We start from the raw sequence: 26950 nt of genomic DNA, 5'->3' as shown, positions 1-26950 counted from the left end.
TAACACGTGTTTTCTGCCATCTTAGCTTCATGACCTCTTTGGAGGAAGATGGGTTTGAACTACAGGTTTAGTAAAGGTGATAGATGATTTAACTCTTCCTCTAATTTAGTGCTCAGTTATTTTGTTCGGGGTTCTTTGCTGCTGTTGTTGGCTTGGCTTGGTTTAGTTTTTGGTTTTTGGTTTCTTGGTTTGTTTGTTTTTTTTTTTTTTTAATTTGGTTGTTTGGTTGATTGGTTGGGTTTTTTGTTGTTGTTTGGTTGGTTGGTTTTTAGATAGTGTCGTTTACAGCCTGGTCTCAAACTCCTTATGCTCCCAACAGCTCATTTCAAACTCACAGTAATCCACCTCCGTCACCCGTGTAAGGCTTAAGATTAATAGCATATAACACATGCCTGATGCCAAATTAGTTTTCATGACTGATAGTTCAGTAAAAGGATGCTTTAGCCCCACTGCGCTCCACAGTGAGGCCTCATAGTGCTCCACAAAGAGGCCCCACTCGTAACTTCCTGTGTGGTTTCTGATTCTGCCAACCCTTCTTACCGAGGAGCAAGATGTGAGAGAACCACAGCCCTCGCTCTCACTACACATGGCCGAGTACACACCAATCCCAGGGGCCAGGGCAGCGGGGCTGGAACCACAGAGGCATCAGTCCCAATCCTCCCAACTCTGGGAACAAACTGAGATAGTGATGAAGCCCGAATCAAGATGACTCCACAGAGCCTCGCCCCCAGCTTTCCTCCCTAGCGCAGAAGATGGAGTCTAAAGCCCATGGCCTCCATCATAGGGAGGCTCCTGCCGAAATCTGTGTAACATAGAGATAGGGAAAGCAGCCCTTAGCCTCTCACTCCAAGCAGATCGCCATCCAGGCGGATCTCCCAGAGAGAGAACACTGATCCACGCTGTTCGCCACACCTGCAGAAGAGGGCGTGCGTTTCTTTGAAAAATACTTTTGCTCCGTGATGGGTTGTCTTTATGGATCTTGAACCCTCAGATACAGGGGAATGACCCACAACGTTAAATGCTGTGTCCGATGATGGAAACCACATGTAGCCACGTAAGGGTCATTGGTAATCTTGACCCAAAGAGTAAGTGACGTGACAGGAGCAAAAGTCGAACTGGGGTAGATTCAGAAGACAACAAAGTGTGAACCAGTGAATGAATGACTAGACTCTGGAGTTTTGTTTATTGAAAATTAATATGCCTAATTTATCTATAAAGGCAGTCAATAAATATTTGCTGGGTTTGTTCTTCAAAAAAATTCTAAACTGTGTTACACTTTTGTTTGATGTCACAAGAGACTAAATCAGAACAGTTCCCCATTCCTTATATAGATATTCAAAATGAAATAAAGGGGGAACTTAAAAAACACCCCAAGATTTAGAAAGCTCTTTTCATACCCTCTATGTCCGACTGAAATGATGTACAACTTGACTCCCAGAGATCCAGAAAAGCCTTTCGGATGGGAGGATGGCAGAGTGTGGTACTCCTATGACCTGGCCTGGTCTCCCTGTGCTTCACGCTGCTTCCCTGCTGAGTTGTGTTCAAGTACTTGGAGTGTGACTGAGTCATCTTTCTTTTTGCCACTGGGGAGCTTGATCCGGCTGAGTGCTTGACTGTGTTCACCCTTCCTCTCACATTCACACAGAAGCAACTTGGAAGTATGTGCATTTGAAAGTCAAGCCCCTTGACCTGATGGTTCACACCTGTAGTCCCAGCACTGGGGTGGTGGAGGCAGGAGGATTTTGAGTTTGAGGTCAACCTGAGTTACAAACCTAGACCAGCTGAAAGATGGATGAATGAATGAATGAATGAATGATCAAATAAATAGGTGTGTGCACTCATGTGTATATCCTCTTAAAACTGTGGTAGCCCATCTCATTGCCGTGTGTGTGTGTGTGTGTGTGTGTGTGTGTGTGTGTGTGTGTGTGTTTGTGCGTGGGGGGGAGTGCGTGTATGTGTGTATTTGTGCCTGTGTGTGTACAGGCACACATACATGTCAACTCCTTAGGCTTAAAATCAGCCTGCCAGTGTTTAAGTTACTGAAAGAAGTCATGCCATCCTCGAATGACTTTATTTTTAAAATGTTTTGTCATCTCACGATCCCATGACATAATTGTGAAAGTGGGCTGTTGTGTTGAACGTTGGTACATGACCACACAGAGAAGTACAAATGCAGTGTCCATGCGAGTTTCCCCGATGACAAGTGTGGTTAGTCTCTGTTGTCCCGACCACAGTAACTGTCCAGCAATCTGAGGAGATGGTTTTCACTAATCTCAAGCACCTGTGCAAAAGCCCGTTAAATAACTCCCCTGGATTCCTTTGTCTTAGTTCTTTGTCAAGTTGTATTTGTTTGTATTCTGTTACATTAGCGGTACCTCTGTTTCCTGTTTCATGTTACCTTGGCTTCCTCATCCGCCCCTAAACATTGCAGCAACTTTAAACCTCGTGCTGTGCTGTTCTGTGAACCACTTCCTCTTCAGGAAAAGATTTCGTTACATTTTAAGGAGGGAAAAAAAGAAATTATGCTGAAAAAATTAGGTCAAGCTCAACAATGTAAGTTGTTGTCCAAGCATATTATAAAGCATCAAGTTCTTAGCTTCTGCCAGCATGTGTGTTTGGCTGGATTCTGCACTTTGTATTTCACACCAAGTGTGACATTAGCCAAGTGTGACACCAACTAAGTGTGACAGAGACTCAGTTTTGTTTTGTTGTTTTTTTTTTCTTGAAAATAGGTCTCACTATGTAGCTGAGACTGACTGGAACTTACTCTTTAGCTCAGACTACCCTCAAACTTATAAAGCATCTGTACCCATTTCCCAGTGGCACCATACTGAATTTCATGGAAGTAGTTTCCAAAACCATTTTCTTCTTTGTAATCTGTCCGTGTTGTATGTTTACATGTTCCTTTAAAAAGCTTTTATCAGATGGCTATTTTTAAAACTTAGAAATAATAAAGACAGAAAGAAAATTGTTGCTAAGAGAGCCTCAGATTTTTAAATTTCTCATTAATTTTAATTATATTTCATCTCTGATAAGCTGATCATAGACTCAAAATACTCCTCCATTTGTAACGTAAAAAACAATCTAAGTATATAATCACCTTTTTGACCATTTTTGAAATGCAAAGATGGCATGTAAGTAAGTTCTAAATACTTACCCTTTGGCGAAGGCCCAGGATAATTGCAATTACAGAAACCCACACAGGAAGTCTTACAGGGGTTAAGCCTCTAACCGTGTAGTACATATTTGTTGACTGTTCAACCTTGCTTAAACACTGGGTACCTCAGTTTTCTTTTTTTGTAAAGGGAAGATTTATTTCTCATACTTTATGTTATAAATGTCTCACCTATATGTATAATTTTGTACCATTCATGTGCTTGCTACCCAAGAAAATCAGAAGAGGGCACCAGATCCCCCGGAGCTGGAGTTACAGATGGTTGTGAGTGACCATGTGGGTGCTGGGGATCAAATCTAGCAACAGTGCTCATAACCACTGAAGAAGCCTTTCAACTCAAAGTTGCTTCATTCTTTCTTTTTAAAGTGTGATATATCTGTTGATGGAGTTAAAATGAGTTAGGTATAGTATGTGAATAATTAAGGTACTTTCTTTCCTCTTTTTTTCTTTGTTATTTTTTGAAAATTTTTGTTGGTTGGTTTTGTTGTTGCTTTGTACTTTTCAGACAAGGTCTCACCAAGGAGACCCAGACTGGCTTTGAGTTTTCCTCTCTGCCTCCTGAATACTGGAATTAGAAGTACAAACCTCCATACACAGCCCGTTTGTCTGTTTGTTCTTTCATGGCAATGGAGACAAGGTATAACCATACAGCTCAAGCTAGCCTGCAATTGACTGTCTGAATGCTGGGTGACAGTAGCCTGTTTTATTTATTAAATGACAGTTGAGTAATCTATTACTTGTCAAACTGATTGGCTTGGGGTTGGCTTAGAAAAGAGGTAACTCCCTTGGCAGTGCCAGTCAAGTTGCCTGGAGGCTGTTGGCGCTCTTCTCAGAGCAACTAAGACCTTTGGCTTTCAGGCAAGCCTGTAGCTGTGACAGCAGCTAAACGAAGGCATGTCTTCTAGGCCTGGCTTAGTGCTTGAGAGTGCTTCCTGCTCTTTCTGAGAACCTGTTCATAACTGTAACAGAGGAGCTACCATCCTCTTCTGATACCTGCACACATGTGACTAACATCTACACATACACATAAAATTTTAAGACTACACTTTTTTAACTCTTTAAAGCCAACTTTCTGTTTAATTAACCTGACAGAGGAAAAACGGAATTTATTAAGCTCTAAAGATCGTCCAGCCCTGCCGTGTTACATGTCTGATGTGACACCACAGCAATCATGTCAAGCATGTAGGCAGTCCAGTGATAGAGAGCTTTGTGTGTAGCTTATTAACTGGATGCTAGTCCACATCTTCCTGTCTGGGATGGTAGTTAATCAGCAGGACATTTTGGAAGACATGAATTGTAAGCGCTGATCCTTAGTAACCGCTTGCTAGTATTTTAGTTCCTGGTCAGCTGAAGAGGTCTAAGATAGTAACCAAAGGAGACGGGTACTGTTATGTCAAAGGCTGTGACTGCGAGCTAATGGCAGGACTATATGACATCTTACATAAATATTGTGGCAACTCTGTGAGATGTATAGTATTATTCTTCAGTCTGCAGGCAAGGAAACTGAGGCACGGGGAGGTTAGATACCTTCTCAAAGTGGTTGCTGAGGCCAAAATTGACTGTAAGCTAAGGACAATGGATAACAAATGTCCAGTGGGTTTATTGGTACCATTGAACAGTTGACATGAAAGCTGAATTTTGAATAGCTAGAATTTTATGAAGCACAAACAGAGGATATTATTTATAAGGAATGCATACACAGAGACAAAAAGAGTGATACAAAGCCTATTCATAGGGCATCAAGGGCCCTGGTAGCAAGAACTGAGCTTTAAGAAGTGGGTAGGAGAAGTTCCTGGAAGATTCCAAAGACACGGTGGACACAGAACATCTCCGCTCCCTCATGGTCAGCCATGGAAGGTATTTAAGCAGGAAAGTGACTAGTTCATGACTGTGTTTGAATTCAGTACCTATGCTGTCAGTGAGGACAGGAAGTCAGGGTAACTGGAAGCTGCAAGAGCAGATAGATGAAGCTTTCAGCTGTGTGTAAGCGGTAAGAATGAGAGGAGAAACCACCCACCGGAAAATCCACCGGGATTTTCTGACTCACCAGGTGGGAAAACGGAAGAGGAAAGGACCATACCAACTTCTAACTCAGACTAAAGAGTGACAAATGGTCACTCACCAAACCTGAGGTGTTGGGGGTTGCAGAAGAAGAAATAGTGAGTGGGAGCTTTTTCCATGAAAATGCCTGAGAGCCTTTAAACTGGCTTTTATGGATGGGTAGGATAATGACTGCCCTGACCTGATTCAAAACCATGGTTGCATTTACTAAGTAAAACACAATGAAGACTGCATTCAAACTGAATTAAATGTGTGAAGTTAATCTAAGTATATAGCCTGTTGGAGCACTTGGATTTTCAAATACATGTGATTGAAGTTTATTTATGTGGAAAAGAGAAAGTAGTTAGGGTCAATGCCTGAAGCTTGAATTTGAAGCTGAGGAGGTATTTGAGCATAAGGAAAATTCCATTGCCACTGAGAAATGTCCAGTTTTAGCCTGAATGTGCTCCTCCTCCAGCACACCCTTCTTTCTCTCCAGGAGAGAAGAATAGTATGATGATTCTGATAAAGTACTATTCCAATTTTCCTTTAACCAACAAAGTGATATTCTTCCCATGGCACAAAAAAAGAACCCAGAAATGACATACTCATGAAAAGAAGTTGACTCCACCCGGTCATGGTGTGAACATGGCTTGTTTTGCAATGCCAAGCCTTATTGCATCGGCCCCTCCACCCCAGCTGCTGGCTGCTAACCCCAGTAACACATTCAGCCTCATGGATGGGCGTTCTCTCTTTTGACCTTTGGAAAGAACCACTCACACACAGCCTTGTGTCCTCATACTTGTGTGTGTGTGTAATATGTGAACCATCTGTGGCTCTTATCCATCCATCCCAGAAATAAGGCTTTCTTGAAGGAAAGGATAATCCTGTAAGATAATTGAATTTACAGACCATCAAAACGTTATGCTTAAAAGGGGGGAGGGAGCTCTTAAAGCTACTAATGCCCTACTACACTAAAATCTCAGCACTTAGCTCATTGAGGCAGAAGGATCCCACGTTCAAGGCTAGACAGAGAACAGAGTAATACTCTTGTAGTCTTGAATCCCATGTCTGATTGACCAAAAATGAAAAAGATTTTAAATGTGACTCGTTAAACATTGTGCTTACAATTGTATATTTCCAGCAAAATTTTGATGAGGACATCTTCTGAGAAGCCACATAGAGAGTGGTGGGGCAGGGGGAGAGCAAAGAAAGGGTAGGAATGCGGGTCACAGGGATGTGCTGTTGGTCTGAGTTATTTCCATCTCGGGTGAGTAACCTGCTCTTTCTCATCTGTTATCCAGTGTGCTTCAGCAGTTTATGCTGAATGATGACTACCCAGTGTGCATCAGTAGTATATGCTGACTGAGAAACCAGAGTCTCGGGCTCAGGGAAGGAGGGGTTGCTGAGTAACAGATGTCACGATGCTTTAGTTTAGAGATTTTTCCAGTCATGGTTTAAGAGAGCACATGGGTGGTAGGTTTTTACTACCTAGACCACCTTTGCTCCTTAATAACATAGTTCATTGTAACATAGATTGGTAACTTACAATGACAGCCAATAAATACACTTTATACTCTCTGAATAAATTGCTTTGTCCTATTAAAGCAATATTTTACTGCTACTAGTAATTTGTCTGAAAGATTCCTTTACTTTTCACATTATTATACCACATAAGACTCTAATAAAATAAACTCACAGGAGCAATTGTATAATTTTATTATTAATTCTGCTAATTTTTCCTCATTAAAGTAACACATGAAAAAATTTATTCTAAGATTTTTGAATAGCAGTTTATTTTTACAATCTAAAAATATATAAATATTTTATTCACTTACATATTTTTCTCCATTTTGTAGGATATTTGCAAAGCAGAGCATATTAGTATAATTTTTGTTGCTGTAACAAAGTACCTGAGTCTGGGTACTTCAGAAAGAAAGGACATACGTCAGCTGACAGACTGTGGCAAGGAAAGTAAGAATACTGAAGCCCAAGATTACTGCTAAGAATAATTTGAAAAGATTAGACACTAGCTCTGCAGGGTGGATATTTGGAGAATATTCAGAGATTCGTCGCCCCCCTCCTCAAAAAAAGGTTTGTTTAGTGTTACAACTTCTAATTCTGTCCTGGGAGGCAAATGTAGGCTTATAGAGAGTTGTTGCAATGCGGTTAGTGCCAGGTACATATTACTGTTACAGTCTCCAGTGCATCATTTTTCTTCCATAAACTCGAGTGCTTTTAAAAATCATTTGAGTTGTTTTTCAGAAAACAATCAATGGGTAGAACAGAAGTACTCTTTATATGCACTTATTATAAAGAGACAGAAATCGATTAAAGCCAAGAAAAACAAAGATGTTACTATTTAAATATTACACTGAAGTCATTTAAAAGGTAAACTGAAAGTTTTCAGAATAAATTGTTCTGCCTTGGCATGGCCTAATTCAGCAAATGGTTTATTATTAAACAAATCATAGATAATAGGATTATAATTACTGTTTTAAGAATCTTGGGATAGGGGTTTTCTAGGGAGGGGAAATGGGGAAAGGGGATGGCATCTGAAATGTAAATAAAATATCCAATAAAGATTTTCACAAAAAAAACAAACAAACAAACAAACAAAAAAAACCAAACCAAAAAAAAAAAAAAGAATCTTATTGTTGGACATGGTGATATATGTCTTTAGGCCCAGCTTTCAGGAGAGGCAGATGGATCTCTGAGTTTGAAGTTAGCCTGGTCTATATAATGAGTACCAAGCCAGCCAGGGCTACATAGTGAGACTTTGTCTCAAATAGTTTGTTGTTGTTGTTGTGTTCTGGGTTTTTTGTTTTGTTTTTTTAAGTCTTGATACTTTAGACTTGCATGGTAGAAACTATGTATGGGAAAGCCAAAAGGAAATTTGATATGCTGTAAGCTAATCAAAAAAGTAAAAAAAAAAAAAGTAGAAGAGTTTGAATGCAGGTGTCCTGTGTGTATAGATAAAGCTATTCTGAAAAGCTGCAGGATGTTTTTTAAAGATTTGTTTCATTTGTGTGTGTGTGCGTGTGTGCGTGTCTCTGTGTGTGTGTGTGTGTGTGTGTGTGTGTGTGTGTGTGTGTGTGTGGTGGGGAGGGATATGTCGCCTGAGTACAGGTACCCAGGGAGGTTAGAGGCATTAGGCTTCCAGAGCCAGAGTTAGGCAGTCATGAGCTTCCTGACAGGAGTGCTTAGAAGAGAATTCAGGTCCTTTGCAAGAGTATTATGTGCTCTTAACTACTCAGCCATTTCTCTACTCCTGAAGCCACAGATTACCAAAGGAAAAAAGTCAGTGTTTGGGTGGACTACATTCCTAGGAGTTGTTGGTCAGGGAAAGTCCTGAGGCCAAATAATACAAGCAGTTGCCACTGTTCTTAGTTGCCCAGAAGATCTTGCTGGTAAGACCACAGTAATGAATACTTCACATATTGTAGTCACAGTGTATAGAGAAATCAAGCTAGAACTCCGCTAGATGCTTCCTATCTGCTGACTAACTGTCATAGGGCCAGAAGTGTCATACAGGCTGCTGGGAAAGGATGGTCATTGATAGGCCTACTCAGCTGTGGACCCTGTGTGCAACAATCCTGCTTGGCAAAGGGAGTCCACTCATACAATAGTGACAAGTCTGCTACAGGATAACTTAATTAATTAATTAATTAATTAACAAGTCAAATTAATGTTGACTTGGTGTTTTGTTTTGTTTTGTTTTGTTGGGTTGTTTTTGTTTTGGTTTGTTTTTTTTTTGTTTTTGTTTTTTTTTTTGTTTTGTTTTTTTTTTTTTTTTTGCTATGAAGAGACACTATAGCCAAGGCAACTTATAAAAGAAAGCATTTAATTGGAGGCTTGCTTAGGGTTTGGGGGGGGGGGCAGTCTATGGCCATCGGGACAGGGAGCATGGCAGTAGGCAGACATAGCCACAGTAGCTAAGAGCTTACATGTTCAAACAACAACCACAAGGTAGAGAAAGACAAAGAGACACACACACACACACTGAAAGAGACAGAGAGAAAGAGACAGACAGACAGACAGACAGACAGATAGCACTAAGTAGAGTAGTAGAGTAGCAGGAGCTTTTGCTCCTAATCCTTCCCAAACAGTTCCAATTGGGGCCCAAGTGTGCAAACATGTAAGTCTTTGGGGCCATTCTCCTTCCAACCACCACACAACTGCTTTCTGATTGAACTTGATGCCTACTCCACAGGAGAGAATTCTGCTACCACAAATCTGAGCAAAACCTCATGGCTGGGAAGGTCATAGGTCCTACTGTGGTTGTTTTGCCAAATAGACAGGATATGCCCATCAAATTGCCTTCAAATTAATGTTGTTGTCAGCTTAAGACAAATGCGTTGCTTTATTTGGCAGTCAGTTACTCAAAAGAATGCTAACAGGTCAAGATACTGAGAATAAATGACTATTGAATGCCCAGCCATAAATAAGAAATCTATTTTACCCTCTCTAAGACTCGGGGGACTAGTGCAGTAAGGAGCAGAAAGAGTGTAAAAGCTGGAAGGAAGTGTGGGGATTAGCAGGAACACTGACCAGCATTTAGTGGCTCATAACAGCTGTGATTAACTGCAGAAGATCTGCACAAAATCGAACCATCAATATGTTGTAGTAGGTTTCATGGGACCTATTCTCCCATGAGGACTTGCACACAGTTAATGGTTGATAAGGAGAGAAATTTTCTTCAGTGGTGTAGCTACTGGAAAGTACCCATGTTCCTATAGGCAACATTAATGAAACTCACTGGGTCACAGACATACATCCCAAGAAAAGATTTTGAAAAGTAAAAGGGACTTGAGTGAATAATGGGGATAGGTATGATCAAAATACAGTGAGGAGATCATGTAGAGAAACAAACGAGACCTGCTAGTGTGTATAATTCATGTATGCTACTGAAAGAATTAAAAAAAAAAAACTTACTCTTTTAAACCTGACCTGCATATTAAAGTATGTGCAGAAAAAAAATAGTATTTGGTAAAGTAATCAAGTGAATATATAGATATATATATATATATAATGAGAGAGAGAGAGAGAAATCACATTGATCATTGTGAAAACCAAATAGTAAGTACATAGCAATCACTGTGTACTTATATAACATCATTTCTATACATATATATGTGTGTGTCCATATGAAAACAGAAGCACATAAGTATCTATGCTCAAACAAATATTGTTGGCTGAAATACAGTCATTCTTTAACACCTGCTAGATGGTTCCAGAAACCTCCATGGATTCCCAAATCCAAGGAAACTTAAGCACTTTAAATTGCGTATAGTATATACACATCCTCCTGTATTCTTTGTTACCTCTAGGCCACTGATAATACCATAGTCACCTGTCCGTCAGCACTGGGAATAAGTTTTGAGCAATGCATGTTTAGGGTTTTTGATTGTCACGAGCTCATGGAGGAGACCTACACAAGCTACGATGGCTACGCCATCTCTAAGCAATATGACCCAAGGACCATAGTGGTTAGTGCAGTCTGTCCTTGACAAAATAATGATGACTTGTTGACCAGTGCATGACTATGGTTGCTGTAAGGGAATTTTTACCAAGAAAAAGCCTTGACATGTTCAATGCAGGGTTTTTTCCAAGTATTTTTGCCTAGTAGGAACAAGAATGGACTCACAGTTCTAACCAAACCCACTTGATCTTAGCCAAAAGGCTGAGAAGCGATCTGACCAAACACATACTGGTCCTCTACCCGCATCAAACTGTTGCTGTGCAATTGGCATTGCTCTTGTAATGTCTTACAGTGTGTAGAACCCTTGGAAATGATCTTGGGGGGAATCCTTCATTTTACACGTGACACATTTTATTCCCTTTGCCACACTACAGTTCTTGGAGAATTGATATTCTTATCTCATTTCTCAATTCAGCCTTGCCAAAAAACATGTTAGGAAGGAGAGCAGCTGCTTGCCCCTTCCAAGGTGTCTTGATACACTTTGTCATAACTAACACTTCCCCTTTCTTGTACAGTTGTTTCATTTGGTCTAGGGGATAAAAGAAGGCTGTGATGAAAAAATATCCTTCATTTCCATTCTTTTTGCTTTACCCTGGGGTTTCTGCATACTTACAAAAAAATGTACCAAAACTGTTATTATTTCACAGGTATTTATATAAAGTAGGGGACCATTTGGTAAATACATTTAATCACAGGCACTTTGAAATGCTGTCACATGTTAGTGTGTTTTTAAGTGGATGTAAAATTCTACATTTCTCTGACCTGATAGTAAGGCATCTTAGTAGTCATGTCATCACTGTGACCAATGATGTAACAAAAACAAATTCAAAAGGAGGAAAACTATTGTTTTGACTCTTGACTTCAGAAACATTAATCCAGTTTCTTCACCCACGCTGATTGTCACAGTGGCAGAAACGTGGAAGAGGCTGATCTCTCCTTGATAGACAGGAATCAGAGAAAGGAGATACAGGGAGAGGCCAGAGCAAGCTACAACTGCAGCTGGCACAGGCACACTCACAATTACTTCTTTCAGCTCGGCCCACTTTCTACTTTCAATACTTCCCAAAAGTAGTATCTTATCATGAGTAAGTCAAGGGATCCATTCCTCTCTGGAAACTTCACTAATTTCACTGAAATTCCACTGGAACAAGTCAACAATCAACCATCAAGAGTAGCATGAGGCTTTCTCTCTTTCTGATAAAAGAATCCTATGGTGAGGTGAATATCAGAACAATGTCCACTTTGTTCACTTGGTCCTAAGGCCAGTAGTTTAGGCTGGAAAAACAAGATTAGGATTTGCTCTGTAGCAGGTCCCAAGATTTAGCTCAACCTCAGACTTCAAATTAGATGACACCCAAACATGAAATTTCAAGGCATTTGGGACATCTTCTCCAAGCTGTTCTCTTCATGGATTGCTTGATTCTGAAGGAAAGAGGGAACATACAACATGTATCCCCTGATAAGCTTTCAGAGACCTCTAACGCCTCTGTCTCCTCCTGTTTCAGATGGGTGAATCAAACGAAGACATAGACCAGATGTTCAGCACTTTGCTGGGGGAGATGGATCTCCTGACCCAGGTAAAATCCAATTCTTAACCTGAAAACTATGAGGGGAGGGGGGAGCAGGGATTGTGGAATTTGATACAAGTGTTTACTTTAAACAATGTCAGAGATTAGCAACATCATGTACCCTGGTGTAACTATGACGGTTTTGGGAGAAAATAGTAAAGCTTTGCATTTGTTCTGCTCCTCACTGCACATGGCTTGATATAACGATCACACATACAGGGTTATGTCAGAGTCCGAGTTCATCATGTCCCACGGAGGAACTCCCATGCTTCCTTCAACGACCTCTGAGTAACAGCCCTAGTGCTTACCTACCTTCGTGGAGACTAGCTGACAAAATCGTACTGAGTAACAAGCTTTTGTGTCATCCTTTAAATAAATACTATATTTCAAAGAAGTGTTATGATGTTCTGAATGGATGAACTCAGTCTCCTCTAAGAAGTATGAAAGCCACTCAGCCACAGGCTGCACATCTGAGAAAAGCAGCTAATCAAGACTAGAGTGACCTCACTGTGGCAGATCATCCAGAACCCAGGAGTCAGAGGTTGAAGGACCATTGACTCAAGTCACTTAGTCCTGTGAGCTTTTCTGTGTCTTTGATGTTCTTACAACTGTTTATTAATTTCTGAAGTCACTAAACTCATCACTTCCACACACAGTGTTAAAATACAGTTAACACAATAGTCTAAAAAAAATGGAAAATGAAAGGTCTCTTCAAAACAAATGTACAGTCTGTTTTGAAGACGGTTTGCTCAAGAGATAATTAACCATTTTTAGTTAGCATCTATTTTCTATTCCCAATAAAATTCATAGAAGTTTGGATTCTCTGAAGGAGAAGACAAAGGGTAAAGGTACTTGCTATCAAACCTGATGACCTGAGTTCAGTCTCCAGGACTTGCATAGTAGAAGGAGAGAACTAATCTCTGCAAGTTGGTTTCTGGCCTTCTTCACATGAGTACCATGCATGACATAGCATGCATGACACATGTAAACACACACACACACCACAGTAGATAATTTTTTAATTTTTAAAAGAACAGAAAAAATATGAGGCTTTGGGAAAATCAGGTTGTTTAAGGGTGGACTTGATGATGTAATCACATTTCAGTGGGGCGTGGCCTTTCTCTGTGCATTTACCCACATCTTTGACTAACGGAAGAAATGAACATCCTAACTGGTCAGAGTCAAGGATGCTTACTGTCACTCAAGAGTAAGAAAGGAACCTTATCTCATCTCCTGGGTCTGCCACAGTCAAGGTCGTTTAGGTTTTGGTCTTTGTTGTGCCCAAGATGATGCAATCCTGAGTTCTCTTAATTCCTGGGAGTCTCCCAGGTGCGTCCCAAGGTTTGAGTCTGGAGAAGGAAAGTCCTATCTTGTGCTTCTCTATGATCTGTTCTGTAATTTGAAAATTTCCAACTTCCTTCTGAGACGATTGGGTGTTTCCCCAGTCATTCAAAGAGCTGCTGTTTTGATCTCTATGTCTGAATGTTGTGCCTGGTCTTTTCCTTGAAATCAGAGGTATGACTGAGAATGATGGATAAACCTTGGTATTAGCAGTTTTCTAAAATAAGCAAAAACTAAAGTGGGTTGTGATGCAATAATGTGATTGTAATACTGGGGGAAAAGAACAATTTCAAGCTTACAGAAAAGTTGAAACAGTTGTATGAAGAATCCCAATTTACTTTTCTCTCAAATTTCTGAATGATTAACACTTGTTTGTGTCCCCGAGCTTCTCCCACATATCCTGATAAAGGTCACCTTCTAAGTAAATACAAACGTATAATTTAATAGATGGTATTGGAGTAACACAGCTGTCAAGAGCTGTAGCTCCAGCTCATGCTCTGTAACAATAAATTCCATGGATCAAAGATCTAAATATACGAAGGGAGAGAAAACACAGAGAAAAAGGGTGCTTATAATCGTTTCTTAAATTTATTTATTATTATTCTTTAATCCCTTTTTATAGTCCAGACTTTGTAGCCCTCCCCGTCTGCCCCCCCCCCCCGAATGCTCCCTATACCATGCCTTCCCTACCAACTCCCCCCTTACCCTACCAGACCTCCCCACTCCCCTGGGCCTCAAGTCTCTCAAGAGTTTGGTACATCTTCTCTCACTGAGGCTAGACCGAGCAGCCCTCTGCTGTATGTGTGCCAGGGCCTCCTACCAGCTGCTTTATGCTGCCTGGTTAGTGGCTCAGTGTCTGAAAGGTCTCCAGTGTCCAGGTCAGTTGAGACTACTGGTCTTCCCATGGGGCCACCCTCCTCCTCAGCTTCTTTCAGCTTTCCCCAATTCAACCACAGGGGTCCCTGGCTTCTGTCCATTGATTAGTGTTAGTATCTGCATCTGACTCGTTCAGCTGCCTCTCAGAGGGCAGCCATGCTAGCCTCCTGTCTGCAAGCACACACCACAGCATCATTAATGGTGTCAGGGCCCCAGGCCTCCCCTTGAGCTGGATGGCCACATGTAAATAAGATAACACAGAGAAGCTATAAAACATAAAATAAAATATTTTAAAATGGAATCATTTCATTTCTGCATGGCAAGAAGATAAACAATGAGAATATAATATCAAAAATCAACAAAAGCAAAACTAGTGGTCTGAGAATGCAGCTCAGAGGTAAAGCAGTAGCTTGCCATAGACAGGCCCTTCTTGGGGAAGCTCATTTATCAGCCGATATTGGAATTGTCAGAACATTAATGCCCTTGGGGTACATAAGTAATAAGGAGTAAACAAATGATTGAAAGGTTTTTGTGGAAGAATTTCTTCTCCAGATGACTGACTTTTTTCCTTTGATGTCACTATGTAAGTCCTTATAAAATTGTGTATAGTAAGTACCTTTACCAAGTCAGCAAAGTTTCTCTGTTGTTTAGAAAATTAACTATTTCTTTCTTTTTATTCTCAATTAACACACTCTGTTTCAAAACATGTTTTACAGAATAGGTTTTTTAAGCTGAAATTTTTTATACTGGAAAAGAAATATGACAAAACATTTTTCAAGTAAAGACATGTATTTAAGAGCATATTTGGAGAAAAATGTATAAATAATGAATGGTTTGAGCTTCAGAAATGTTGGTTTTGTGAATCACTCACACAAACTGTGGGATCTGTTTTCACAGAGTTTAGGAGTGGACACTCTTCCTCCTCCAGAGCCCAAGCCACCCCGAGAAGAGTTTAACTACAGTGTGGGGTTTAAGGATTTAAATGGTAAGCACAGAAACTTGTTTCTTAAGTAATCTGAAGCCATAGCAATGACCGAGGTCTCCATGGGACTAGCCTCTGACCATGAAACCAAGGAAATGTGGACATCATGGGAAATAGTGTGTAAGTCCTGAATGGTTCATTGTCCTTTACTGTGTCTACATTGAATTAATAAAGTCGGTTAGATATTTTCACTTATAATGAAAGAGAAGATCACCTTTCATATATGAAAAGTCTCAGGATAACCTTACCTTTTGGAAAAGAAAGGAATCTTTCTTGTTACTAAGGAATCAGTAAGAAATGTCTCTTCAAGGATAAAAATTAAATGTTGACTAACAATTGAGCATATATGAATGGGAACTGACTCCAAATTCATTTTATTCTAAATATGGTGTTTTAAATTACATACATGTACTTGTATATAATTTACTGTTTGAATCTTTCAATCCTCTGGAGATCAAAGCTTTACTTTATAACAAGATCCTCTTCAATTTATTGCAGAGAACCAACTGTTCAATTTGATGTCATAGAAATGACAATAATTTTTGAAATAATCACTTCCACCTTAGTAAGAATTCACTGGAACTCTTGGTGTAAGACATTGAGCCACAAGGTTGGCCTTGCTAGAACTCTTGAAAAGAGTAGCCAAAGACTTTCAGTGACCCCAAAACATAACAACTGAAGTTACAAAGAAGTTCAGTACAGAACCCAAGCCCCGGCTTCTGTTTTCATTTCTCACCCAGCTTCGCTGTTTCTGTCTTTTGCAACATTTTCATTATAAGCCCAAAGACACTGGTGACTGTTGATTGGACAGTTATAATGTACCTCTTTCTAGTGGTCTCTATTCTACACTCTTTTTCTACACTCTTCTATTCACCATTAAAAAACACACACACATACTACTCCTTCCAGCTATGTTCACCAAGATAATAGCATCCATGAAGTTTCCAAAGAGTAGTCCACTTTTGGGGGATTTTGACAGCCCTGTCTAACAGACACTTGCACACATGATCTCTAGTGGGTGTTTTCTAGTTTTATTTGTTTTGTTGACTTGGTCTCACAATGGAGTTCTGGCTGGCCTGGAACTTTCTATGTAGATTATGGTTGCCTTGAACTCTCAAGATTCACCTGCCTCTGCCTCTGGAAGTGCCACAAATGAGCCTTTTATCATCAGTTCCACTAAAATTTAAGTTTAGTCAGTGTTCATACTTTAGTACTTTAGTCAACTCCAGGCTTTCTAAACACTTAATGCTTAGCATCAAAAAACTAGCAAAGATGATAGAGTCAAAGAAACCCATAAATCTCTTAAGTGAAGTCATGTTACAATGTGGCAACAAGGAGACAAGATGCCTATGGATGGATTGCTTCGGGAGAGGACAGAACTACCAAATTCCTAACTTGTATAGAAAGTTAAATTTGTTTAGAATACATTTTTATTGCCCTCAGTTAAATTATTGCTAACATTAGTTAAAAATAAGTTAAACAAGTTCATTAAAAATTAATTAAAAATTCAGAGAATGACAGACTTCAGAATGGAATCCATTTCTCATTCCCAATTCTTCAGTATGTAATTCTACATTGATTAATAAAAATTAATCTGTATTAACACATTTAAGCTATAGCAATAAATTTTGACCTCTTTGACAGATTAATAAGATATTAAAGAACATTTTAATGTAAAGTAAACTTTTCTTTAGACAGTAATATAAGTTTCATTATAGGGATTTTATCACTAAAGTGCTTATAATTATATACAATTTAGCTATAATAATTTAGAATAATGTTTATTTAAAATTTTTTATTAACAGTTGTGACTGCTTATGTTAGAAAATTATGAACAAGTTTCAGTTTTTGGTCATATCTCTGAAAACATTTTAAAATGATAGTTTTATGCAAAAATGGTTTAAAAAAAAAAAAAACCCTGGTCAAATGAGTGCAGTGCCAGAACTGTTATTCTGCTGTGCTGTGCTATATGGCACTGAGAGTTCATCAAGAGCCGACTCACAGTGCTTTCTGCTTTTTACTAGGCTCCATTTCTGATACTCCCATTTCCTCATTCTGGGTCATCTTGCACAGGGTCCATCCTTCTTCACCGCACCATCATGCGGTGAGTGCCTGATTGCCAGCACAACTCTGCTGATGCTGTCTATCCACCAACACCACTCCCTCTGATCCTGGCAAGCTAGCCAACTTGCTGAGTATGCATGTGACCTTATCTCACACTTGGACAAGATCCAAAAGGACTCTCCTCCTTTCCCATCGCCCTAAAAAGCTGAGTTCACTGTTTCTTATGAAAGCTCACCCAGTCCACTGCCTTCACAAAACCTTTACTACTTAGTCTCCTTTTTATTTGCTGCATTAATCCTGCACTTCAGAATGTAAGGTTCCCTGCAGTTAGGTGGAGGGCTTCCAGAGGTTTGCTCTGCACTTCCTAAAGGTGGATGAAACCCAGCTGACCACCAGTGGGAGAGTTCCCCCTCTCGCACCAAAATATTCAAGAGTCCCACCTAGGCATCTGCTCATGTGCTCTACTCTGACTCTGTAGCTGGAGACACTGTAGTGCAGAACACATTTCCCCCTTTTCTTCTTGTTAGGAACTTAACTAAGCACTGAATGTGTTATTTCAGGAGTCCTGATAGGTGGATGTGTACCACTGCATAAAAATATTTTTAACCTTTCTTACTGTATCATAGAAATTTAAATAACGATTCCCACCTATGTACATATTGCTCCTTTAAAAAAAAAATGCTTTCAGGTTTTTCCAGGTACAAATACTTGGTTTGTTTTTTGAACACTGATGCTATTTTTCCTCTTAGAGTCCTTAAATGCACTGGAAGACCAAGACTTAGATGCCCTCATGGCAGATTTGGTAGCAGATATAAGTGAAGCTGAACAGAGAACCATCCAGGCTCAGAAAGAGGCCTCTCAGCATCAAGACCACTCGGTGCTTCTGGAGGCCTCAAATGGCCGAGGTGCAGCTCCACGAGGTTATGGAGTAGGTGGTGCTGCTGCTGTTGCTATTAGCCACTATGAGGAACCTTTACCACCTCCACCAGCAGAGCCCATGCTGGACCTTCCGCCACCTCCACCTCCTCCTCCTCCTGAACCTCTCTCTAAAGTAAGTCCATAGGACCTAAGATGGCAGAACCATTGCCATCTGCTTACTACCTACCCATCACCCTGAACTTTCTTTGAAGTGACAATTATAAGTTTGTATGCCTAGACCTCTGAGGTACTGAAAGGGGGGGGGGGGGGGGGAGGGAAGGATCGTGTGTGTTTATTACGAATCTGGAGAGGCTTCAGGAGTAGTGTTGTCTTCATCTGTTTTCTATTGCTGTAACTGAATACCACAGATGTGTAATGTATAAAAGAATAAAGGTTTATTTAGCTCACAATTCTGAAGGTTGGAGAATATTAACGTATGGTTCTGGCACCTTCCCAGTTTTAAGAAAGGGCTTTGTGCTCACGGCCTCCTTGCTTTACAGAGACACCACTGGGCCCCACCTTTTAATCCTTCACAAGGAAACTTCAGCATCTGTTTTAGTGAGGACATTTAAAGTGCAGCAAGTGTGAATGAAGAACACATTAAGGCCAAATATAGTATTTATCATAGCTTGGGTAAAAGAGTGTTTTCATGTGTGTACTCCTTAATGATACTCAAGCTTCAGAGGACATGTTTCATTAACTTTGCATGAATTAAGAAATTGATTTATATATTTTATTGTCCCTGCTCCTAGCCCAGAATCTAGAAAATAACAGGTTTTGATTTGAGTTAAATTGAATTATTGCCTCTGGCAACCCTTTTCAATAGGGCAAAGACTATGTATCTTTAGAATGACTTCATTGGGGAGGGCAAAGGCAGGTAATAAATGCTTACTATTTATAAATTGCTAAACTTTGTAAAACAACTACATTATCCTCATTTGGCGTGTTAGGTACATGTCTTTCAAAAAAGAGTAAAAACACTTTGAGGACTTTTCCTTAAATGGGTCCTTTGAAAATATTTCCAAGTGAGAGCCCAGCTCAGTGTCCTGTGGGTTTCTGTTGTACTGGATGGTGGTGTCAGTATCATTCAACTCATCATAATGATGCCAGGAAAACCTGCAATTTCAAATGTAAATCACATGTTAAATCCACACTGTATCATACTCATTGCTTCATCGATTAAGACAGAGCAGAAGCTGCAAGCATCAGGCCCCTCACAGTTTCAGGGGGATCATGAATTCCTTGAAAGTAAATACAAAGTTGAGTGTACAGGTAGAGACTTACAACGTTCCTCACTTTCAAATGTTCCTAAAGCATCTTGGCACTCAAAATTATTTCAGAAACCAGTGGTATGCAAAGAGATTAATTCTACTTTCAAACAGTGGAGATGTAGCCGGAACACTTTGTTTCCTTATCAGTATAAATAAACAATTCCATTCCTTATCATTATAAATCAACAATAGACAGACAGAAAGACAGACAGACAAGAGAGCCTTAATAGTCTTATTATCAGGATTTTACATTATAAAATCAAAGGCATTTGGGCACATAAGAATATTTCACACTCTTCACTGCTGCTCATATGTGTTCATTAGTGAGGCATTTCATTTATTTTGTTTTGTTTGTTTATTTTGTTTTGCTTTGGAGGTTTGTGATTTATAAAGTTATGTTTTGGTTTTCGTACTAAAACATAGGCTGTTAAAGAACCTTTTAAAGCTTCTAATAAAAGCTAGGACTCCTCTGAATAGATACACAATCCAAGAGGATGTGTGTGGTCTTGGGAAACGCCCAACTCCCTTAGGATGAAAGCCTTAATTGATTCTGTAGGTTGCTGTCTGTATTTGTTACTTTTCTGTTTCTGTGATAAATAAAATACTACAACTAAAGCAACTTAAGAGTTTATTTTAACTTACAGTTCTATAGAGAAAGCCCAACATGTTGGGGGAGACCCAGCATCAGGCTGCCAGAGGGGGAAGCTAACTGATCACATTCTAGTCACAGGATAGAAGCAGAAAGCCAACAAGGCCATAGACTCTCAAAGCCCACTCCCACTGAAGTACTTCCTCCAGCAAGGTTCCACATCCTAAAATTCCCAGTACTTCCCCAAACAGCACCACCAGCTAGGGACAAAGTTCAAGGACATCAGCTTATGAGAGACATTGCTTCCTTCACACTAACGCAGCCCCCTGTTCAGTGAACTGACCACAGAATAGCATGCTCTAAGTATATGATACAGTTGTTGAAGTCATAGTTTCATCTTTTTGGATGAAATCCTCAAGGCCATAAACAACAGTTGCTCTCTCTATATCCAAGTGGAATATTTTAGTCAGAGGCATTACTTTTAGATTCTGAAAATGGAAGATGTGAAATTTGGTAATATTGTTACTCTAAATGAACTAGACCCTAGCACCAACTCACTGGTGTGATTTATTGGACTCTGTTGACTGTCTTGAACCTTTACAGGAAGAAGAAGAAGCCCAGGCAAAGGCTGATAAAATTAAGTTAGCCCTGGAAAAGCTGAAGGAAGCCAAGGTTAAGAAGGTAAGCTATCAAACACATTTGCATAGGGGAGTTAAATTAGTGATGTCACATATAGTTACTGGTAAACAGTATAATAAAATGTTCACGTGCCTCCGGGAATACAGGTCAGTAGTGGGTTATCTGCTTAGCATGCACAAGACCTCAGCTTTAACGGCGTCCTTGAAAGAAAACTCAAGTAGCACTTTCCAAATAATAATTTTTAAAGAATTCCCTGAACAAAGTGAAATGACACCATTTTTTTTCTACATAACATCATTTAACTAGTTTGTGGTTTCTAGGTAGGGAACCTGCCTCCATCCGTTTCTTGCAAGGGCTTTCTGCTGCTCCATGGCAAAGAGAACAAGAGTGTCCAAAAGAGAAGGCATTTGTTTAGCTCGCACGTGATGTTTTGTTGATTTACACATACATTTTCCCGTGAACTAGGATAGTGGGAGTAGAGATTCCCATTAACAAGAAAGAAAGGGTCTTTGGTTTTGCCACCACCTCGTCAAGGGACTTCTCAGTTCTATTTTGTGAATTTAAAATATGTCCATCCTGGACTCCCTTCCCTGAGAGATGCTCTCTGGGATAATCCATAGCTGTCTGCTTATAGCAGGTGGTACGCCCTCTGGGCATGCTTTAATTGGGTCAGACCTCAGCATCCCTTGGCCTTACAGTTTCTTTTGTGAATTTTATACCCCTTGGGCAGCCTCTAGACCTTAAACTTATCTGGTTGTCTCCCCATGAATCAAACATTGGTTTTATTGTTTATCTAGTCTTTAATTTGTGTCAAATCTGAGTGATCTGTTCCTAACCCTACTTTACCAGTTAGACTATCATTTTTCTTGAACATTTTTGTAGCACATAGGGCGTTTTAGAAACACATGTATTGTATTATAGTAGAAAACTCTGTATCTAACCTGATTAGAACACTATACCTACTATTAAGATGTTAGTTAATTTGTTTCGTTAAGGAGACAAGTATTCGGTCTGCATCTTATTTCAATTGAAGCATCTGTCATCTCTCACTAAAGTGAATTGTCTTTGTCACATCAATTCTTGAATGAAGGAGTTGTATACGTGGTGAATAATTCAATAAATATCCCTTGGCTATCCCCACATCCAGACTTTCAAGGCTCAGATGTAAGATGTTTTCCAGATAGAGCTGGTTCCATTCGTTGCAAATGTCAATCAGCTTCCCGTTCTCTGCATGTATGTGTTAGCTCTTCTTCCTCTCTGTGACAAGCAGCTTGGATTATGACCTGGACTAGTTACTTTCCTCGTTGCTGTGACAAATGCCCAGCAGTAGCAGTCCTAGAGAGGAGGGGTTGGCTTTGGCTCTGATTGAGGTTGTAGTCCATGATATCGGGGAAGGCATGAAAAGCAAGACAATCAGAGACTGTAAAAGCAGGAGCGTAAGGTCGGTGGTCACATGGTGTCTGCTGTCTGTAAGCACAGAGATGAATGCTCGAACGCATGAGCCGATGGACATCTCACAACCATACCTACATATATCGCACACCACTCAGGTGGTGAGGAAGAATTGGCATGCTGTTGTCTGAGATCACCCTTTCCACAGCGATCTGTTTGCCTCTCTGCTCTTGTCTCCACAGTCTAAGAGCCCCAGGGGCTGCCCACCTTGTACAGTGAAGCCAGACCCCACTCAGTGCCCTCCTTCCTGTCTCTGTGTGATCTGGCTGCCATTATCTCCTAGCCTCAGTTCTCTCCATTCATTTCTTCCCTCTCTCCATCTCTCCTTTCCTTCCTCCCTCCCTCCTTTTCTTCCTGTTCCCCCTCTGCATTTACCTCACTGTAACTACCTGTCCTTGTAACTGTCCTTCAAACACTCCACAAGCCCTTGTTGTGGCACCTTTGTACCTACCTGTTCCACTCTTACCCAGATTCTCACTGGATTTTCCCCTTGTGTATTCACTCACCTTCTAAGTAAGAGTGTCCCCATCACTGTACAACACTACTCCCTAAAATTTTCCTCTGATTTATCAACCCCCAATTATGCACTACCCACTAATTCATTGCCTATATTCCCTCTGCACCTCCATGGAAACCGTCTGGAGACTTTATCCTCTTTAACAATGCACCCAACCCTTTAGAGGAGTTACCAAATGTCTACAGTGGTAAACAAGACATGCATGGATGGAATGCAGACATAAGAGAATAAGTGCAGAGAGGCTGCAGCAGAAGGATCTCAAGTTCAAGAGAAGCCTGATCACACCAGGAGACCCTGGCCCATAAAACCCCAAGGACTTGGGATGCCCTCCGTGGTCGGATGTTTTTCTAGCATGTGCAAGGGCCTGGGCTTGATCCTTATCACCTCAAGAGAGGGAGGAAAAGATGGAGGGAGAATGAGTAAGTTAAAAGAAATCATAATTACATACTTTGAAACCAGTGGACGGCTGCCGGGGCAGTGGTGCCACATGCCTTTAATCCCAAGCACTTGGGAGGCAGAGGCAGGCAGATTTCTGAGTTTGAGGCCAGCCTGGTCTACAGAATGAGTTCCAGGACAGCCAGGGCTACACAGAGAAACCCTGTCTTAAAAAAAGAAAGGAAGGAAGAAAGGAAGAAAGGAAGAAGGAAAGAAGGAAAGAGAGAGAGAGAGAGAGAGAGAGAGAGAGAGAGAAACCAATGGACAGTTCATAACTGAGGGCCACATTGTGAGATTTTAGAAAAGAAATGAAGAGATGTGTCTCTTACAGGAGAAGGTAGGACAAGGAGCAGACACAGCGGGCTTGCTCCGGCTAGCCTGTGGAGACCACAAGGCCTGTCATCTCCCCGCTGCCATCCACCAGAAACAAGGAAGCTTTGCTCCTTTTAGTTACAGTGACTTCCAGGAGTAAACAAGAGGCTCCCTCTGCCCCATCCATGGAAGATCCAGAACAGAGCACTCGTCAGTGGGGAAGGAAGGAGGGCTCCTGACTCTCCAACTGGATTTTTTAAGACATGTATGTGACACAGCACATTAAGCAAATAATAGAAGTGCTCCCCACTTAAGGCAGATGACTTCGAGGGTTCTAAACAACGGAAGTCAGTAAGAACAAGAAGGCCGAGGAGGAAGATCACTCTTAAGCCAAACTTAAACCCAAGTTTAAGAGCAGCCTGAGTTACACTGAGAGACCCTGTCTCATAAGAACACAAGGGTTCACACCCCCCGCCCCCATTAGAAGTATTTGCTCTTAAGGATTTGGTGGGATGCTGGCATTATTTTAAATTACAAATGATGTACATAGCTTATGGCACCAAGCTTTGAAGCTGGAAACACGATCTGACTAATTTGTTAATTTATTCTAAAGCTCCATGGCAGAAGAACAATTCCATTTGTAAACCTTATTATAGAAGTCCAAAAAAATGTAATTTGCATGATTTAGGGCTAAAATACTTCCCATTTAACAACTTGCAAGTCAAAGTGAGATTTTATTACCAAGGCATTTGGCCCCATAGAAGATCACATGATGAGGTATATAGCATGGTGGTGATGTGGCACTGCCCCATGTTGGTACAGAACCCCCTCTGCAGCTTGCCAAGGTAGTAGAAACTGTGAAGAACCACAAGTATGATTTCTTCCTATTCATTCACTCAGTTTTTCTAAGCTCTACAATTATGGATATCTATAAATACAGATGGATTGAACTTAGTTTGCTGTTTGTGCCAAAAAGAAGCCTCTTCCATCATTGTGAAACTATGTGGTTTAGCAATGTCTCTCTCTGTATAAAAATGAAAGGAAAAGGCAACATATGTTTTCCTTTCTAAAGTACTGATAAGCAAGAGTGGGATGTGGTCAAATGTCATGATTTTTCTCTATCATAAATATTGCTTTCAAAGCCCTAACATCAGTGGTGTTTCCCGGGAATGTAACTATTCTATTGCCATAATTCTCAGCAAAAAGCAGCATGTATGCCTTCCACAGAAAAATACAAAAAGGACCCAACTCTAGTCAAGCTAAAGATGGTGTAATCATCATGACAGACCAGGGAACACTCTAAAGTGACACTTGTTCCCTCCCTATACCATCAGACTACTGAAATAATGAACCTTAAAGAATTAAAATTTCACCAGTAACCCCATGCAGAAGAAAAGCCTAAACACTGTCACCAGCCTGTTCTACTTTCCTTCTGGTGATATGATTTTAAAACTCTGACCAAAAGCAACTTAGGAAGAAAGGGGTTTATTTGACTTTCACTTCCAGATCAGGAAAGATCTCTGAGAAATCAGGTTAGAACTGGAGGCAGCAACCTGGAGGCGGGAACTATGGAAGGAATACTGCTTGCTAGCTTGCTCATTGGCCAACCCGTAGATCTATTCATGTTTAGTTAACATTTTATACAGTCCAGTACTATCTCCCTAAAGAATGATGCTGCCAACCATGGGCTGGGCCAACCTGTGTCAATTAACAATCAAGACAATCCCTTACAGGTACGTCACATACTGACCTGATAAAGACAATTACTCAAGATTATTTTTTCAGGTAATTCTAGGCTGTCTCAAGTTGCCAGTAAATGGATACAATCAGAGGAAAAACCTTCCTCAGGAAAAGACTTTTTACAGTTAGGACACTTTGTGAGACCACCTTGTAGGCTGGACAGGAGTCAAAGCAGTAACAAGTCAGTGAGGGACAAGGGCACGCCTTACTCAGGACTGTTTCATTATGCAAATCTCTCGCCTACTGTTTAAGCCTCTTGCCGACACCCTAAACAATGACTTGAGGGCCTCTGTACCCCCTTATTTCTTTTTCTTCCCAGTATAGCCTTACTTAATAAGTCTCTTTTTTTTTCTGCTTTTCACTTTAACTATTCTCTTTAATTGACACATTGGGGACAAAGGCAAAACTTAGTTTATCAAGGCCGCTATACCCTAAATTTCCCTTAACAATGGGACTTTGGTCATAAAGATACAAGGAGATCTTTTAATGAGAAATGCTGCCAGCCCTAAAAACAAAATGGGAACAAAAAACGGAAGGATGTTGGGAAAATGAGAAGTGGGTGCTTCTTCAGTTCTGTTTGCTGTCTGTCTCCTCACCAGAAATCAGCCCCTTGAAACTGGGCCAAGGGCTTTGTTTATTGTCTGGCTTGTGTTTTGTGAATTTATTTCTCCTCCTGTGTTTTTCTGATATATAAAGAGTTCACAGTGAGGACGGAGGATACATTCCACTTTTTAACTATATTTCTATTTGGCCTTTGAGAGTTTCAAGCATGTATACAATGTATTTTGATCATATTAACCCCCTATAATCCCATCTTCATCCCTTCCAAGATTCCCTACAATATCCCAGCCCGACTTCATGTCCTCTCTTTTCAACTCACTGAATCCAGTCAGTGCTGCCAATATGTACCTATACACAGGCCCATCCATTGGAGAATGGGCAACCTACCAGGTACCATGTCCCTGAAGAAACTGACTCTTCCCCTCCTGAGTGTCATCAACTGATAATAGCTGCTCAGGTAAGGGTAGGACTTCATGAATTCCCGTCCCATGTTAGAACCTTGTCCTGATCCTGAACAAGTTTTCTGCAATCAACTGCAGCTGTTGGGAGTTGAGTACAGCAATCCTGTCATGTTCAAAAGATGCTCTTTTACAGCAGTTGCCATCAACATTTGCCTCTCACAAACTTTTCACCTCCCTGTTCCTCGAGCCTTACAGGGATGGGTGTTATATGGATGTCTGTATATATTGTATGTGTACATTTCTATACATACACACACACATATATATACATATATATGTGTGTGTGTGTGTATGTACATATGTATATATATGTGTGTATGTATGTACATATGTATATATGTGTGTATATGTATGTATGTACATATGTATATATGTGTGTATGTATGTACATATGTATATATGTGTGTATATATGTATGTATGTACATATGTATATATGTGTGTGTATGTACATATGTATATATGTGTGTATATGTATGTATGTACATATGTATATATGTGTGTGTATGTATGTACATATGTATATAT

At 40.3% G+C, this 26950-nt stretch overlaps 1 protein-coding gene across 3 annotated transcripts in view; it reads left to right on the top strand.

Moving 5' to 3' along the window:
- Apbb1ip (amyloid beta precursor protein binding family B member 1 interacting protein) overlaps positions 1–26950 on the top strand; it is an 88802-nt gene that overhangs the window by 29552 nt on the left and 32300 nt on the right. For 2 of the 3 annotated variants that reach the window (XM_076939660.1, XM_034509694.2), the window contains 4 exons: positions 12203–12274; positions 15380–15467; positions 18278–18579; positions 20910–20987. In XM_076939660.1, coding sequence (XP_076795775.1) covers positions 12203–12274; positions 15380–15467; positions 18278–18579; positions 20910–20987 — 540 coding nt within the window. Of the gene's footprint in view, positions 1–7189; positions 7310–12202; positions 12275–15379; positions 15468–18277; positions 18580–20909; positions 20988–26950 lie in introns of those variants that run through there. The other variant, XM_076939661.1, reaches the window with a different exon arrangement.

The sequence above is a fragment of the Arvicanthis niloticus genome, chromosome 8, assembly GCF_011762505.2.
Source record: "Arvicanthis niloticus isolate mArvNil1 chromosome 8, mArvNil1.pat.X, whole genome shotgun sequence".
Classification (NCBI taxonomy): Eukaryota; Metazoa; Chordata; class Mammalia; order Rodentia; family Muridae; genus Arvicanthis; species Arvicanthis niloticus.
This window is presented reverse-complemented; position numbering and strand designations above follow the sequence as displayed.